Raw genomic sequence first — 18,228 nt, 5'->3', positions numbered from 1 at the left:
CGAGGAGGCTGTTCCGGGCTGTCCAGAGTGGAGCGCATCGACACCTCCTGAACAGAGGGTGAGCGGTCCTCTCGGTGCCGATGCCTGCTGGGTGCCGAATCCCTCGGCGACCCAGAGCTCTCGGTGCCGACACGGGGAGGAGACCGGTGTCGATGCTTCTTCGACTTCTTCCGAAGCATGTCACCGGAGCTCCCCGGCACCGACGAGGAGGACGTAGAATCCATCCGTCGCTTCCTCGGGGCCGAGACCGAAGAAGGTCGATCCCGGGGGGGCTGTACCGCAGGAGCCCTCAGGGTAGGAGGAGACCCACCCGAAGGCTCACCGCCACCAGCAGGGGAATGGACAGCCCTCACCTGCACTCCTGACGATGCACCTCCACATCAGCAGACGAAGTCTCGGTACCACCGACGTCGATGCAGTCGCCCGATGCCTCGGCGCCGATGCAGAGGTCCGATGCCTCGATGCAGTCGATGGAGCGGCAGCCAAGGAAGATGGTCCGGACGCTGACGACGTCGATGCACTCGATGCCTCCGGAGCCGATGTCGACGAAGAGCCCGAGAACAAAACGTTCCACTGGGCTAATCTCGCTACCTGAGTCCGCCTTTGTAACAGGGAACACAGACTACAGTTCTGAGGGCGGTGCTGGGCCCCTAGACACTGAAGACACGCAGAGTGCCTATCAGTGAGCGAGATTACCCGGGCGCACTGGGTGCACTTCTTGAAGCCGCTGGAAGGCTTCGATGTCATGGGCGGAAAAATCACGCCGGCGAAATCAAAAGCCGAAATGGCGAAAATTGAAGCACCAAAATTTAAAGGGAGAAAAATCTCGACCGAGGCCAAACTAGGCCTACCCCGACCACGAAAGAAAACTTACGGGGCAAAAGTTGAGAAAAATACGGGAAGGGCAGAAAACCCGAAAGGGTCTTCCGGAACACTTCCGGAGCGCTTCCCGAACTTTTTGAAAGAAAACAAGGAAAAAACACGTCGAAAAGGACGCGCGAGGTCGACTCTCTGGGGCACGAACGGCGTAACACGACCGTACCGAGCGCGGACGAAAGAAGACTGGCCGGCTCGAGCCGGTTTCGGGCGGGAAGACGGCCGCGCATGCGCGGTGCGCATGGGCGCGCGAGGACTAGCAAAGGCCTTTGCTAGTAAACTTTCCGATGGAGGGGGCTGCCGAGGACGTCAACCCATCAGTGAGAACAAGCAGCCTGCTTGTCCTCGGAGAATACATTTTATATAACCACAATTTTATATATAACTTCCCTCTGTTTGGTTACTGTGTTCCTTATTTTATTTTACTTTATCTTATTTTATATATAATATAATTTATTTTAGATATTATATACTATATATTATACTATCCAGCTTATAATTGAAAAAGAAAAACGCCTATATTGCGACCCAAATCGGGAGATAGACGTTTATCTCACAAAACGAATAAAGCGGTATAATCGAAAGCCAAATTTGGACGTTTTCAACTGCACTCCGTCGCGGATGCGGACAAAGTTGATGGGGGCGTGTCGAAGGCGTGGTGAAGGCGGAACTGGGGCGTGGTTATCGGGCGATCAGAGATGGGCGCCTTTCGCCGATAATGGAAGAAAAATATGCGTTTTTAGCGAGGATTTAGGGCACTTTTCCTGGACCCTGTTTTTCCACGAATAAGGCCCCAAAAAGTGCCCTAAATGACCAGATGACCACTGGAGGGAATCGGGGATGACCTCCCCTGACTCCCCCAGTGGTCACAAACCCCCTCCCACCACAAAATATGCTGTTTCACAACTCTTTATTTTCACCCTCAAATGTCATACCCACCTCCCTGGCAGCAGTATGCAGGTCACTGGAGCAGTTGTTAGGGGGTGCAGTGGACTTCAGGCAGGTGGACCCAGGCCCATCCCCCCTCTACCTGTTACAATTGTGCTGCTTAATGCTTAGTCGTCCAACCCCCCCAAACCCACTGAACCCACATGTAGGTGCCCCCCTTCACCCCTTAGGGCTATAGTAATGGTGTAGACATGTGGGCAGTGGGTTTTGAGGGGGATTTGGGGGGCTCAACACACAAGGGAAGGGTGCTATGCACCTGGGAGCTCTTTTACCTTTTTTTTGTTTTTGTAAAAGTGTCCCCTAGGGTACCCGGTTGGTGTCCTGGCATGTGAGGGGGACCAGTGCACTACGACTCCTGGCCCCTCCCACGAACAAATGCCTTGGATTTATTCGTTTTTGAGCTGGGCGCTTTCATTTTCCATTATCACTGAAAAACAAAAACGCCCAGCTCACAAATTGTCGAATAAAACATGGACGTCTATTTTTTTTCGAAAATACGGTTCGGTCCGCCCCTTCACGGACCCGTTCTCGGAGATAAACGTCCATGGAGATAGACGTTTTTGTTCAATTATGCCCCTCCATATATTTTATATTCTACATGTTATATTTCATACTTTATATTTGACACTTTATATTCCATTTGTTTTATGTTTGTTGTATTTATGCCATTATGCTTTTATGATTTTTAGACCCCTGAGGAAGGCTTGCATGCCGAAACATGGACCGTGTTGGGTCCCTATTAAACATTTTTTTGATGCTCTAACTCTTTGGCTGGCTGGTCTCTTGGAATTTGTTTGCCTCCACCCTTGTGTGTCGCATATAATCTACACATTCAGCATTCACTTCTCACAGTCAGTAAAGCTGCCCACATAGTTTAATATGTTCAAAACTGTGGGAGGGTCTACTTCAATTTGGGAGTTCAGATAATTGGGCCAACTATGTACTGTACTTGTATATCAGAGAGTAATAACTCCAAGTAACTATAAGTACATAGAATAGTGGATGGAGGACATCGTATAAACTCATCTCTTATAAAGACCGGTCAAGAGATCTCTTATAGCACAAAGGTATTTCAGGTCACAACCTCCAATCTGTTTAAGAAAGTACAGATGACTAAATCTATGATTGGCGGTCATGACCTGAAATAGCTTTGGAAAAGTTCCTGGAGGAAAAGTCCACAGTGTGTTATTGAGATGGACAGGAAGGAAGCCCCTGCTTGCCCCAAGGTTTATAGCATGGAATGTTGCTACTAATTGGGTTTCTGCAAGGCACTTGTCACCTGGATTGGCCACTGTTGGAAGCAGGATACTGGGCGAGAAGGACCACTGGTCTGACCCAGTATGACTATTCTTATGATTATGTTTCTCTTTTGTTGCGCAAGTTGTGCTGGCTTCCTGTAGCACAAAGAATCAAATTTAAATTGTTATTGCTGGTGAATTTAGGATTGTATCAAGACTCTTCTTTTTATTTGCACGCTGCTTTCAAACAATATGTGCTGCCAAGGGCACTAAACTCAGCAAGTGCTTGTGCAGTTTCAGTACCGGACCCAAGACATCTGTGGTTGAACATTACAAGAACTGGCAACTTCTCTGTGAAGTCACAACAGAATGTTGCATATTTTAAATCAATGCTGAAATGTCATCTGCGGATTCAGACTAGTGAACTGCCATGAACTGCCCATACTTCTTGACTCTATTGCTTTGATGCATTTGTGAATGCTTGTTTATATTTTACATTGCTTTGTTACTTGTCTTGGATACAGGCATTATAAATAATAAAACATAAACAGTTACAAATTGCCTATTCCAGCTAAACATAATATTTGCTGTTTGGGAATAGGAGAAGAGAGATCAGTTAGCAAAAGCATTTCTTTGTCTAGAGACAAGCTCCTGTGCTGTTACAGATTTATTTCACTTCCTTCATTCTGGGGTCCCTTGTTAGTATGGATTTAGAAGCATTTGTGGCTAGCAAAAACTAGTCTATTTTCACACACCATGCCATTTTTCACAATGTCCAGTGAAATCTGCTGATGCTTTCAACTGTCAATAACTCAAGACAATTTTTTTTACATTTTTCAAATAAGAACGTTAGCTCTAAGTTTTCCAGATCCACAGCAGGCAATGGTGGTAAACTGGCTCCATCCGAAACCATGTTCCTGTGAATAGTCCAGCAGCTTCACAGGCTCTGAGGCTGATTCCCACTCCAGCCTCCTCAGTGTCAGAGACTGCCTTAGTCAAAAACCTGTCTTTTGTAGATTGGAACTTGCTACGTCTTGAAGGTTACAAGTTACTTTAGTCCCCTTGCACTGATGTAAGGTGAAGGGGACTTTGCCAAATCTTAGTCCCCTTACATGGAGGCACTCTAGCACTCGGGGACTCTGATCATGGGTCGGTAGCAAACGCTAGCGCTAGTATGGCGCTCACAGCCTCTAGCGCCGGCGTTTGCTTCTGATCATCCCCCTGTTATAGAATGGCACTTAAGCGCCCTGTTGGCACTTTCACGGGTAAGTATATATTTATGTACCTAAGTGCTATTATTCTGACAATTTACATGTGCAAGGGGCGAATAAATGCAGGCACTCAGTTATAATATTGCCCTTACTGCGCACCTGGTAAGTAGATACCTATTTGCATGAGTTTCTCCTGGTAGATGGTAGTGTTGAGAGCATAAACAGGAAGTGTAAAGCTGAAGAGTTATCTACAGGGACACATGAGGAGGAGAGAGATGGGGGAGATCCCTGCAATGAGTGGTGGAGCAAAGACCCAAGAAAGCAGTCCCCCATGACATTTCCTGAAGTTAAAAGAAGGCAGGAGAAGTGTTTGGTGACAGATATTTTGGCGTGTCTTTCTAACCAGTTGAAGAGGAGGAGAAGTCTGGAAGGCCAGAAGGGGTTGTTATCCCCAAGTGGGGCTTTTGAAGTTGTGAGTACCAGTACCCCAAGAATATCAACAGGAAAAAGGTTCACCTAGATGGCAAAAATACTCCCCTCCCCCTCAAAAAAAACCAGAGTAGGGCCCTTATCCTCCCACTCAGCATTATAAATCAATTTAGAGACTATGGGAGCACACCCCCTAGAGACTGTTGAAACTATGATGTGAAGATAGATGATGCAATCTGCCTGCTGGACACTGTAAAATGTTATTAGGTGAAAGGGAATGGGACTTGATATACCACCTTTCTGTGTTTTTTTTTTTGCAGCTACATTCAAAGTGGTTTACATAGAATATACAGGTACTTATTTGTACCTGGGGCAATGAAGGGTTAAGTGACTTGTCCAGAGTCACAAGGAGCTGCAGTGGGAATTGAACCCAGTTCCTCAGGATCAAAGTCCACTGCACTAACCACTAGGCCACGCCTCCCTGTTCGCTGAGTTGGATGAGTAAAGAATCTGGAATTGGAACCACAAAGCCTGTGTCCTCAGTTTGACTGGAGTGATTAAGAACTATTTGGTTTCAACTAGGAGACCCAGCGGCTTATTCTGTCCCTTTAAAGACAGCACTGTGTGAAAGACTCAGTGTTCTGCATGGTTGTGTGGGCGGAGGGCTACAGAAGCATGACCTAAATCCAGACAGGAAAAAGAAAATATTGGCAGGGAAAGCTAACATTATGTTATAATATAGCAGAGTTATCACCCGCCAACTCCCTCAGTTTGAGATTCAAGGTGAGATACAAATAAAGAAACAAAATGAAGAGCATCAGGAAATTACAATAGAAAATTCAAAAAAAGTCAAAACCAAAAAACTACATTACTTAAAACTCTAATTTTTACATATCCTACCAAGAAGCAAAACAAATAAGTCTTCAAAGCTTTACGAAAGGAATAATAACCTTTCAACAAACATCTTTCTGAAGGAAGATTTTTCCATAGACAACTGCCAAAACCAAAAAAGAATGAGAAAATAAACCTTTACATCTAACAGATCTAATCGTCGGAACAATTAGAAGCAGTTCATTACGACTCCTGGTGGTCACAGTGGAGCTTAGAGTATTGAGTAAATGGGACAAACCCTCCAGACAATTACCTTCCAGAATTTTAAAAACTAGGCATAACACCTTAAAACGGATCCTAGCCTGTAGCAACAACCAATACAATCAGGGCCGTGCCTAGGGTCTCCGGCGCCCCCCTGCAGTTGGCCCCGCCGGCGCACCCCCCCTCCCCGAAAACGATCGCTACACTACCCGCCCTCTTCTCCCCAGATCCTTTTCCTTTTTGTTTAAATTTACCTCTCCGGCACGCGGCAGCGTAGCGTTAGTGAGAAGGAGGCGGCGCTCCCCGCCCCGACGTGTCTTCTTCCCTTCGCACAGTGTCCGGCCTTCTTCTGACGTCATTTCTGACGTCAGAAGATGGAACAGAGCGAAGGGAAGAGACTGACACATTGGGGCGGGGGAGCGCTGCCTCCTCACTAATGCTACGCTGCCACGCGCCGGAGAGGTAAATTTAAACAAAAAAAAAAAGGACAAGGATCTGGGGGGAAGAGGGCGAAGTAAGCATGGTGCGGCGGGGCGCCCCCCAGAGGATGGCGCCCTCCTGCCATGCTTACCTCGCTTACCATGTCGGCACGGCCCTGAATACAATCCCCCCAATAGGGGAGTCACATGTTCACTATTGAGCTCATTTTCAAAAGAGAAAAATGGCCAAAAACTGGCATAAATCTGCATTTTGACCCAGGCCCATACCTCCCCCTACCTGTTATACTTGTGGAGGAAACTGTGAGCCCTCCAAAACTCACCAGAAACCCACTGTACCCACATATAGGTGCCCCCTTCACCTGTAAGGGCTATGGTAGTGGTGTACAGTTGGGGGCAGTGGGTTTTGGGTGGGTTTTGAGGGGCTCAGGAGACAAGGTAAGATGTGTACCTGGCAGCATTTTATTAAGTCCACTGCAGTACCCCCTAGGGTGCCCTACTGCTTTCCTGGGATATCTGGGGGACCAGTCTACTAAAAATGCTGGCTCCTCCTACATCCCAATGGCTTGATTTTGTGTGTTTTGCACTTGGACGTTTGTTTGTTTTTTTTCAAAAATGGACCGAAAAATAAAATGTCCAAATCACAAAACCATGTTCTAAACAGTATTTTTGAAAGAAAAAAAAAGCCGCTTTTTTTTCTTTTTTGAAAATGGCCTTCTTTCCTATTCATATTTTGGACATTTTTTTGCAAAACGTCCAAAGTCAGATGTCATATCGAAAATGCTCCTCCACGAGACTTACAAAAAATAAGTCTGGCAGCAGAATTCCGAATCAATTGGATTTTATGGGACAGCCTAGCAGTTATCCCTAAATAAAGAGAATTGTAATAACCTAGTAAAGCTAGAATCAAAAGTTGAACAATAATGATCCTCAAAAAAAAACAGGAACGCAAAAGACAAAGCTACTGCATCTAAAAACAGAACTTTCTAACCAACTGCCATGAGTGGGAAAGCGAAGGGTACAAATATAACAAAAATAAAATAGATACTATTGGAGATTCTACATGGAATGTTGCTACTATTGGACATTCTACATGGAATGTTGCTACTGTTGGAGATTCTACATGGAATGTTGCTATTCCACTAGCAACATTCCATGTAGAAGGCTGCGCAGGCTTCTGTTTCTGTGAGTCTGACGTCCTGCACGTATGTGCAGGATGTCAGACTCACAGAAGCAGAAGCCTGCGTGGCCACATTGGTGATCTGCAAGGGCTGACTTCTACATGGAATGTTGGAATAGCAACATTCCATGTAGAATCTCAAATAGTAGGAGGAGTGGCCTAGTGGTTAGGGTGGTGGACTTTGGTCCTAGGGAACTGAGGAACTGTAAGCCGCATTGAGCCTGCCATGAGTGGGAAAGCGCAGGGTACAAATGTAACAAAAATAAAACAGATACTAGCAACATTCCATGTAGAAGCCTGTGCGGCCACTTTGGTGATCTGCAAGGGCTGACTTCTACATGGAATGTTAGTGGAATAGCAACATTCCATGTAGAATCTCAATTAGTAGCAACAGTGGAAGAGTAGCCTAGTGGTTAGGGTGGTGGACTTTGGTCCTCAGGAACTGAGTTCGATTCCCACTTTAGGCACAGGCAGCTCCTTGTGACTCTGGGCAAGTCACTTAACCCTCCATTGTCCCATGTAAGCCGCATTGAGCCTGCCGTGAGTGGGAAAGCGCAGGGTACAAATGTAACAAAAATAAAATAGATACTATTGGAAATTCTACATGGAATGTTGCTATTCCACTAGCAACATTCCATATAGAAGGCTACGCAGGCTTCTGTTTCTGTGAGTCTGACGTCCTGCACGTACGTGCAGGACGTCAGACTCACAGAAGCAGAAGCCTGCGCGGCCACATTGGTGATCTGCAAGGGCCGACTTCTACATGGAATGTTGCTACTATTGGAGATTCTGCTATTCCACTAGCAACATTCCATGTAGAAGCCTGCGCGGCCACATTGGTGATCTGCAAGGGCCGACTTCTACATGGAATGTTGGAATAGCAACATTCCATGTAGAATCTCAAATAGTAGCAACAGTGGAGGAGTGGCCTAGTGGTTAGGGTGGTGGACTTTGGTCCTGGGGAACTGAGGAACTGAGTTTGATTCCCACTACAGGCACAGACAGCTCCTTGTGACTCTGGGCAAGTCACTTAACCCTCCATTGCCCCATGTAAGCCGCATTGAGCCTGCCGTGAGTGGGAAAGCGCAGGGTACAAATGTAACCAAAATAAAACAGATACTAGCAACATTCCATGTAGAAGCCTGCGCGGCCACATTGGTGATCTGCAAGGGCTGACTTCTACAACAGTAGAGGAGTGGCCTAGTGGTTAGGGTGGTGGACTTTGGTCCTGAGGAACTGAGTTCGATTCCCACTTCAGGCACAGGCAGCTCCTTGTGACTCTGGCCAAGTCACTTAACCGTCCATTGCCCCATGTAAGCCGCATTGAGCCTGTCATGAGTGGGAAAGCGCAGGGTACAAATGTAACAAAATAAAATAGATACTATTGGAGATTCTACATGGAATGTTGCTACTATTGGACATTCTACATGGAATGTTGCTATTCCACTAGCAACATTCCATGTAGAAGGCTGCGCAGGCTTCTGTTTCTGTGAGTCTGACGTCCTGCACGTACGTGCAGGACGTCAGACTCACAGAAGCAGAAGCCTGCGCGGCCACATTGGTGATCTGCAAGGGCCAGGCACAGGCAGCTCCTTGTGACTCTGGGCAAGTCACTTAACCCTCCATTGCCCCATGTAAGCCACATTGAGCCTGCCGTGAGTGGGAAAGCGCAGGGCACAAATGTAACCAAAATAAATAAAATAACATAGTAATAGAAGGCTTTGAGAATGTGTGAGTTAACATGGGAAGGAGTAATGAAGATAAGAGATAGGGATGAGTATTAATCTGAGGTTCCATAGTCAAAGAGGAACCTAACATTAACTGGCCAATTTTTAAAGCCATTTTACTGGGTGAAGCAGAGTTATACAGTACACAATAGTGAGCTTTTGTAAAATTGTCCACCTTTGTATAAATAAAGATACACATGTACGCTGTGTGCATGTTGATTAACCCACAGCTTAAAGAGGTATTCTTAAAGGTTAAGATGGGGTTGGAGTTGGGTTTGCAATTAGATTTTCAAAACCATAAGCGCATTTCATCTTATAACAAATAGCAGGTAGAAATGTGAATAGATAATTTTAGTGGGGTGATTTTTATAGCTTTGAAAATCACTAATTTCCCCCTTAGAGAGAAAGATCTTTTTTTTGGAGGGAGACCCAAGTGAATAGTTTCAGGATAACCCACAGTTACCACGCTGGTAGGTGGTGACTGTGAAAGGGGGGGGGGGGGGGGTATGTGAATCTGTTACAATCGGATTTATTCACTTGATTGTATGTAAGTAGAAAAAGGTGTTTTAGTGCTGCCTGTATTTAAACTCATCTTGTAAATGTTTGGAACACCCTATGGCCTAGGAATAGGTCTGTTATCTATAAAGTAACAGACCGAGGCAGATAATAAAGATACTATTTCTATGAGTTATTTGGCTGTGCAATTGTTTGTAGGCGATTTGTCACAGGTTTGGAGGCGATCACAGTTGGTGGGTGACCTGTTACAATGATGTACAACTTATTATACTGAAGAAAAAGAGAATTTCTGACTGTAGGTAAAAAAAAAAAAAATCTAACATAGCATTCTTAATGTAGGATAAATGATTTTGAGTGTAATTTATTTTATGCAGAGAAGACAGAAAATTCTATTGTTTTTAACACAGTAAGTTAAACATTTGACATTGTTAGCCTATAAAATCACTTATTTTGGAAGTCTAAATATGCTTATCAATTAGTGATTATTAACACCCAGTAAACAACATTATAGCTTGGGAAAACAATCTTTCTTCACAGCATGAGACTGAAATCTATTATTCACTGATTCTATATGCTAAAATACACTCGAATGTTCACAAATGACCTTAACGATTAGGTAAATGTAAATGAGAATAATGCAGAAAATTTGCTTTGGAATGATATGAAAAAGATGAGATTGGAAATCTTGAGATGAGAGGATGCACTACATGATACAAAAAAAGTGCAAAGTAAGAGACTATCTTTTTGTCCAGTAATAAACTAAGGCATGCTCAATACAACAACAGGCTACGGGGGCAGTCTGCAACCTTCTTGACTAGGTGCAAAGTCCATGGGTACTTCACATCCATGGATCTTTTACTCGTAGAAGTTTTAAAGGGGAAAATACAAGCATACATTCCCTTTGAAAATATGGATGTTGTATCTGCATAATGCAATACTGAAATGTAAGCATATAAGAAGTTCCTTGTTGAGTCAGGATCAAATGGCCTGTCTAGCCCAGCATCCTGTCTCTGAAAGAGCACAATTTGTATCACTTAAGAGTGCCCAGTGCATCTGATAAAATGAGCTCTGCTTGGTAAACGCTCATGTCTCAATACATTGGTTAGACCAAGCTTGTCCAGGTTCAGTCCTCAAGGGCTAAAATCAGAACAGGTTTTCATAATGAATATGCAGGGCTGGTGTTAGAAATTGCAGGGCCCTATGCAGACCAGTTTGGTGTGGTCCCCTAGCCCCTTGCCTAGGCCCACTCCCTTGCTAGCCACACCCTTTGCCCAACCCCCGATGATAAGAATTTTTTTTTTACATTTTATTATTTAAGATCTATGGTTATACACGCAAAATACAGAGAGAGCCTCATTAAATATGAAATAAGGGACCACAGATCAGTCATAGAGATAAGATGATTAAAAAAAACTGTAAACCTCAGGTCAGACTTGTATATACATCAGCAATACTAGAGAAACAGAAACTGAAATGCAAGATATCAAACATACTGATTTTCCAAAGCTGACACGTTCCAATTAACACATTCAAAATAAAATACTTTTTCCTACCTTTGTAGTCTGAGCATTTTATTTTTCCATTCAATTTGGTCCAAGGGTCTCTTCTGCTTTTCTGTTCTTTTGTCTTTCTAGGTCTCCTGTACATTTGATACTTCTTCCCTCTCCATGCCACTATCTGTCCTGGCCAGGATCTCTCCTCTGTGTCCCTGTTCCTATCCTCCCACATATGTTCAGCATCTGACATGTTAGCGTTCCCTTTCCGCAATAGATTCAGCATCACCCCTCTCTCTCCCTATCCTACCCCTTTTCCATCATTGCTCCTCTGTATCCGTCCTTATGCTTACTCCATGGCCAGCTTCTCTTCTCTGTGCCATCTTTCCTTTTTCTCTTCCCTTTCTCCTGCACTCTCACTCTGGGTCCAGCATTTCTCTCCTTCTCTCTGTCTCCTATTCCAACTCCCCCCCACCACCCCACAGTCCGGCATATCTCCCTCTTTCCCTCCATGGGTCTTGTGTCTCTCCTCCTGTGGACTTTTCCCTCCTGTCTCCCTCTCTGAATCTAGCATCTTTCCCCCTCTTCCCTCCTCCAGTCCGTCCTCTCTCTGTCTCTCTTTCATCTCCATCTTCCTAGCAGGTTTAACACATCTCCATCTCTTTAGCCCCCCCCCCCCACAATGGACAGTACACCCCCATCTCCCAACTTCCTCCTCTCCCAATGACCAGCACACTTCCATCTCCCAACTACCCTCCCCCAATCCAAATGGCCAATGCATACCTCTCTCGCTCCCTAACCACACAAAATGTCTCCCCCTCCCCCGAACCCTCCCCAGTGAGTCCACTCTGTCACTTCTCCTTCTTGGCTTGATCACTAGCAGTGATTTCCCCATAGGATGTCCCGCCTATGCGGAAACAGAAAGTCACGTCATAGGAGGTGGGACAGCTCACAGGGAAAGCTCTGATAGCACTGGCAAAGGCAATGTGCTGTAATCACACAGCCACTGCCAGTGATCAAGCCGGGTGGGAGAACCCAGGGAAGTGACAAATAGACTGAACTTGCCGAGGGGGTGGCCAAGGTAGAAAAGCGCTGGGAGAAAAGGGGAGAGGAAAAGGGAACATGAAAGATGTGGGGTATGAAGAGTTGGGAGGCTGCTGAGCGGGAGATGACCAGTGATAGCGGGAGTCACCCACTGAATGTGAGAGCTTGGTGTGATGTCCCAGGGGTTGGCAGCGTAGGGCCCCTGGGAGCACCGGTTGCCCCTGCCTAAGACCGGCCCTGTGAATATGCATGAGAGATCTGCATACAATGGAAGCAGTGGGCATGCACATCTTTCTCATGCATATTCATTAGGGATATCCTAAAAACCTGTCCTGTTTGCAACCCTGGACAAGCCTGGATTAGTCTATAGGGTACCAGCTTCCCATGTCATCTTTGTCACACCAGACAACAGGCCAATGCTCAAAACACCAGCGCTGTTCTCAACAGTACTGTAAAAATACTGCCAGAACAGCGTCAAAGAACTCCCTAATGCTCAACGCTAATGAGATGCAAATATAGGCACACTCATAGCGTTGAAAATTAGGGAGTTCCGTGGGAGGATTGTGATTGGTGCATGTGCAGAAGAGTTCCGCAGTAAGCTTTGCTCCTGTGCGAATGCGCCTGGCAAAACCCAAACATCAAGCACACATTGGCATCTGTTTTTGTGGCCTTAATATGTGTTCTAAAAAATTTTTTGTTGTTGCTTTGACGCTTATATTTAAATGCAGGAAAAAGACACTAATGTGTTTTCAGTTTTGGGTATGCTGCGACTTGCAATTATTCGTTTTTCACTACTAGCGCTCAAGAGCTTACATGGGCTTCCTTCTGCTTTCAAAAGCAATCAAAACCGGCATATTTTGAAGAAAGCATGTTGGAAGAGAAGACTTTTCATGACTCTACTACCTGCTCTGACCTGGTGTTATTTTTTGCAGCGGTAAGGCAGTTTTGTTTTGAGTGCTGTTTTCTGAGCATTGGGGAGGAATACAAAATGACCTCATTAACATGAGCTTGACTACATTAGAGTGCTGCTACTTACGTTGATCATCTGCACACTCATTTGTTCCTGCGTTCCGGGTTGTGGCTTGTCCTGAATTGCTGAAGATTTGTCTGGATCCATCTGAAGGCAAGAAGAAAAACTGTATACTCCAAAAAGGAAAGGGCCGTCTGCTCAAAGGAACATTTCTCCAGCTTAGCATATAGGCCATTCTCCCACAGGCACTGCAGCACCATCTTGACATGAATTCACTGCTTGGACAGGGAGGTAGAGAACACCAGGATGTCATCTAGATAGACCATGACACATGAGTAAAGGAGGTCTCGGAACACCTCATTTATGAAGTGTTGGAAAACAGCAGGGGCATTGCATAATCCAAACGGTATCACCAGATATTCCTCATGTCCATCCTCTGTGTCGAAGGCTGTTTTCCATTCATCGTCAGATCAGATCTGGATTAAATTATAGACTGCATGGAGGACCACTTTGGTGGAAATGGTGGCCCCCCTGTAAGCGGTCAAACAGCTTTATTATGAGCTACAAGGGGTGTATATTCTTGACAGTGATTGTGTTCCAACCACGGTAATCAATACATGGCCTCAAGGATCCGTCATTTTTTCCTACAAAAAAGAATCTTGCTGTTGCAGGAGCCATGGAGGGAAGGATAAAGCCCCATCGCAAATTATCCTGGATGTACTCCTCATAGGTTTGGTTTCCAGAATAGAGAGCACATAGACCTTGCCCTTGGGTGGCATCTTATCTGGTAAGTGGTCAATAGGGCAGCTGTATTCTTGATAAGGCAGTAGGGTCTCAGCTTGCTTCTTGCAAAACACATCCACAAAGGCACCATACACTGTGGGAAGACCCAGGAGCGGGCATGGCTCGGCTTTAGCCAGAGGTAGCCGAAGGTGCACTGGAGTGAGGCAGGAATGAAATTAGGTTGGACCCCAGGCCAAAATGGCCCCAGAGCACCAGTCGATATGTGGTTCATATTTTTGTAACCAGGGAAGTCCCAGAATGATCTTGTTCACTGATATAGGGAATACGTAGAACCCTATGACTTCCTGGTGCAAAAAGCCCACTTGCAGTGAGATGGGGCTAGTTATCGTCACCAGGTGTCCAGGTAGTGGATCTCCATAGATCAATGAGATACAAAGTGGTCTCCAGAGGGGATTTATAATGATACCATGTTGATGTATCAGTCGCTCGTCCACAAAATTCCCAGCAGCCCCTGAGTCAAGGAAGGCCTGAACCAGGATTCATTTGTCTCCTCACCGAAAGGTGACTGGTAGAGTGATGAGAGCAGTTGATATAGTTCAAGGTGGGCCTAGGGGTTCCCAACCAACCCTAGGTCATATAATGTCAGCATAATGTCCTGAGTCTGTACAATATAAGCTGCCCTTGACCTGCCAACTTTTTTGTTGGGTGGTCTGTGGTGATATTCAATAGCACCGTCCAGTTAAGTGCTGCTGAATATCACCACTTAGGCGGTGATAAGCAATTTAACTGGGCAGTAGAGGCTCCTGCCCGCTTAATTTGCTTTGAAAATCAGTTGGCCAGATTTTAGCATAATTGCATTGAGATAAATTACCATACAAATGTGTAGTTTTAAAAAAATATCTTACCAGCTTGCTATAGATTTAGCCTTAAACCGTCTTGAATTTCTTGTGATGATGTCATTCACATCTGCAAAAAGCTAGTTAAGTATAATTAAATCTAAGAAACAAATGAATTAAAAACCAATTGCAAATGGAGTTTGATAATCAGTCTTCTGTAAAAGAAGTAGTGTTTTCTACATGCAATAAATCTTCCAGAATTTAAAAGACCATCAGCAGCTATTTTAAAGATGGAAAGGATTCTATACAGCACTTTTGTTGTTCCCCATAATAAAGTTAATCCCAATTTAAATTAAAGAAGACTGATAACTCCACTCATGAGGGTGGATGATGGATAGTCCTGTTCAGCTGAGAGGAAGAAAGAAAAAGTATACAAATATTTCTAACTCAAGTTCAAAAGAAACAAAGACGGGATAAATACTCTGTACACCTTATCATTTTTCCATAAGCAGACATTAGCCTGTGTCCACTTGAAGGATAATTCCATGGAGTGGATGCTGACGTGCTGACATGTGTAAGTAATTAGAATAATGGCATATGTTTATTTATAATTTCAATATGGTGCCCACTTTGTTGTGGTAGATTATCAGTAATATAATGCCCTTGAAAAATACACAACTCAATTAATTATTACTGGATATTATTTTTCATTTAGACCTTCAGAGGTAAATCCAGAATCAGTTGTAAATCACCATCACACTGTTTAATGTGTGGTTATAGGCGTCATACCCTTCTTATCGTAGGTCACTGTACATTTATATGTTTTTGTTTTTTATAAGCGACTTCTATATCCATAAAGAGATGGTATACACTTTGTTTAGTTGGCTTGAAAACAGGGTTATTCAACAGCTTAAATGGGTTCTTTAGAAGCCCTATTTTTTCCAGTTTCTAAAGAACCCATTTAAGCTGTTGTATAACCCTGTTTTCAAGCCAACTAAACAAAGTGTGATGGTGATTTACAACTGATTCTGGGTTTACCTCTGAAGGTCATCAATAGAAATCAAACAAAATAAAACATGGAAAAGAAAATAAGATGATACCTTTTTTATTGGACATAACTTAATACATTTCTTGATTAGCTTTCGAAGGTTGCCCTTCTTCGTCAGATCGGAAATAAGCAAATGTGCTAGCTGACAGTGTATATAAGTGAAAACATTCAAGCATTACTATGACAGTCTGACAGGGTGGGAGGATGGGGGTGGGTCGGAGGTATGCATGGGGACATCAAAGCATATCATTGATATTCTAACAGGATGGGTGTGGATAGGTGAGGGGTGGGGTGATCAACAGAGACATACAGCTTTATGGTTTATAATGGACTAGGAACCCCAGATCCTTGTTAAGTCCTTTCTGTTGGGTGTTAAAATATTCAATCATTCTGACTTCAAAGGTCTTACGTTCTTGTATGGTTTTAAAGTTACCTTTCAGGATTCTCACTGTGAAGTCACTGGTACAGTGTCCTGGTCCTGTAAAATGCTGACTAACAAGCGTGGGAGCCCTACTGGCACCAGTATTGTTCATGTGATGTCTATGTAAATTGAATCTTGTCTTAAGCATCTGGCCTGTTTCTCCAATATAGCATCCTTCGTTACATTTTTTACACTGAATGATATATACCACATTGGAAGATGAGCAAGTGAAAGATTCCTTTATGTTGAATGTCTTTCCTTTGTGGATGACTGTGGGGTCCTGTGAAATATTTTGGCATAGTTTGCAACTGGATAAATTACAGGGAAGTGTGCCCTTCTGTTCCTTTTCAGTCTGTGATGGAAGTTTACTTCTGATTAGCTTGTGTTTTAAGTTGGGTGGCTGTCGGAAGGCCAGTACTGGTGGGGATGGGAATATCTCTTTCAGTAATTCATCCTCCTGGAGTATAGGTTGTAGATCTCTTATGATTTTCCTCAGTTTTTTCAGCTCTGGATTGTATGTCACTACAAGGGGGATTCTGTCTGTGGATTTATTTTGTTTGATTTCTATTGATAACCTTAAGAGTGGACTAACACGGCTACCACACTCCTCTGAAGGTCTAAATGAAAAATAATATCCAGTAATAATTAATTGAGTTGTGTATTTATAATTTCATACATATTGCCTGCAAGTCTGTAAATACCAACAAACTACACATATCTTACACAGCGTGCGTTTGACAGATGGTTGTACTCGTAGGTGGAGTCTGGGCAGAGCATGGGCACGACTCACACTAGTGCTGTAAGTTATGGGCTTATCTCTAGCATTTGATGCGAGCACTTGCACCAGCTCTATGTACCTGTATTTTACCTTTTACACTAGTATTTTATTAAATAAAGTAGGTGCCTACTTTCCTTTATAGGTACATATCAGGGAAATTAATGTCTTTTGATGACCAGCCCCTGTAGATGGCTGAGAATGTGGCATTTAAGTGGTTACTGCATCTCTTAACACCCAATTACCAAGCACCTTTAGTAGAAAGTGATTCTCAAACCAATATAATCAGTACTATTACTAGCTGCCCATTTTTACCAGAGGCATCTAGACTAGTCAGGACACTATACATGCTTAGTTCTCTCTGACAGCACACTAGTGCCAGCTAGATGGGACAGGTATAAAGCAGTATTGCTTAGATGTAAGAGGTGTTTTCCACAGACAACAGGAATGATAAAGGCACACAACCTGATGATATCGTCCGATAGCACCCAGACGGAACTGCTATCCCAGAGGTCAGAACTTTATTGCAAAGTTCTGCATATGCATGGTCCTTCCCACATGTAGCAGTCTTTTCAGCTGCTCAGTTAGTTCCCAACAGCGATACAACTCTTGGGGAGGTGGAACTGATTGTATGTCTTATGAATCTTGTCTACAGAAAAGATCTGTTACAGGTGAGCAACGGTGAATGACTTCCAAGTTTAGAGTTGCTCAGCACTGAATTTTCTTAATCCTCTGAGGTCAAGTACTCCAAGGGCTAAGAGAGTTGTTAGTTAATAAGGACAGTTTGGCCAGCACTGCACCATTTCACCAAAGGCACTGTACTGTGCTGTAGTAAATGTTCTGCTGTGAATTGAGAACTGGTTATAAGACAGAAAACAGGGAAAAGGATAAAATGGCCAATTCTCTCAATGGAGGAAGGTGAACAGTGGAGTCCTGCAAGGATCCTGACTGGGACTGGTGCTTTCTAGCATATTTATAAATGACCTGGAAATGAGGTGACGAGTGAGGTGATCAAATTTGTAGATAACACAAAACTATGCAGTTGCGAAATTGCATGTGGACTGTGTGAAATTATCGGAGGAAAGACTGGGCATTCGAATGGTAGATGAAATTTAATGTGGACTTAATTGGTGCACATTGGAAAGAATGATTTATGCATTCTTGTATCCCACTGTTATCCAAAAACAACTTTCAGTTCAAAGTGGCTTTCAGTTCACATTTGGGTGGGGTTACATCAAGTGTG

General features: G+C 44.0%; 1 protein-coding gene across 1 annotated transcript in view; it reads right to left on the bottom strand.

Annotated features, from left to right (window-relative positions):
• The window catches only part of CAMKMT (calmodulin-lysine N-methyltransferase), a 577,957-nt gene that overhangs the window by 101,069 nt on the left and 458,660 nt on the right, over positions 1–18,228 (bottom strand). The window contains exon 7 of the mRNA XM_030195805.1: positions 14,811–14,871. Within this exon, the coding sequence (XP_030051665.1) occupies positions 14,811–14,871 (61 nt within the window). The remainder of the gene's footprint in view (positions 1–14,810; positions 14,872–18,228) is intronic.

This window comes from Microcaecilia unicolor, chromosome 3 (assembly GCF_901765095.1).
Source record: "Microcaecilia unicolor chromosome 3, aMicUni1.1, whole genome shotgun sequence".
In the NCBI taxonomy this organism is placed as follows: domain Eukaryota; kingdom Metazoa; phylum Chordata; class Amphibia; order Gymnophiona; family Siphonopidae; genus Microcaecilia; species Microcaecilia unicolor.
This window is presented reverse-complemented; position numbering and strand designations above follow the sequence as displayed.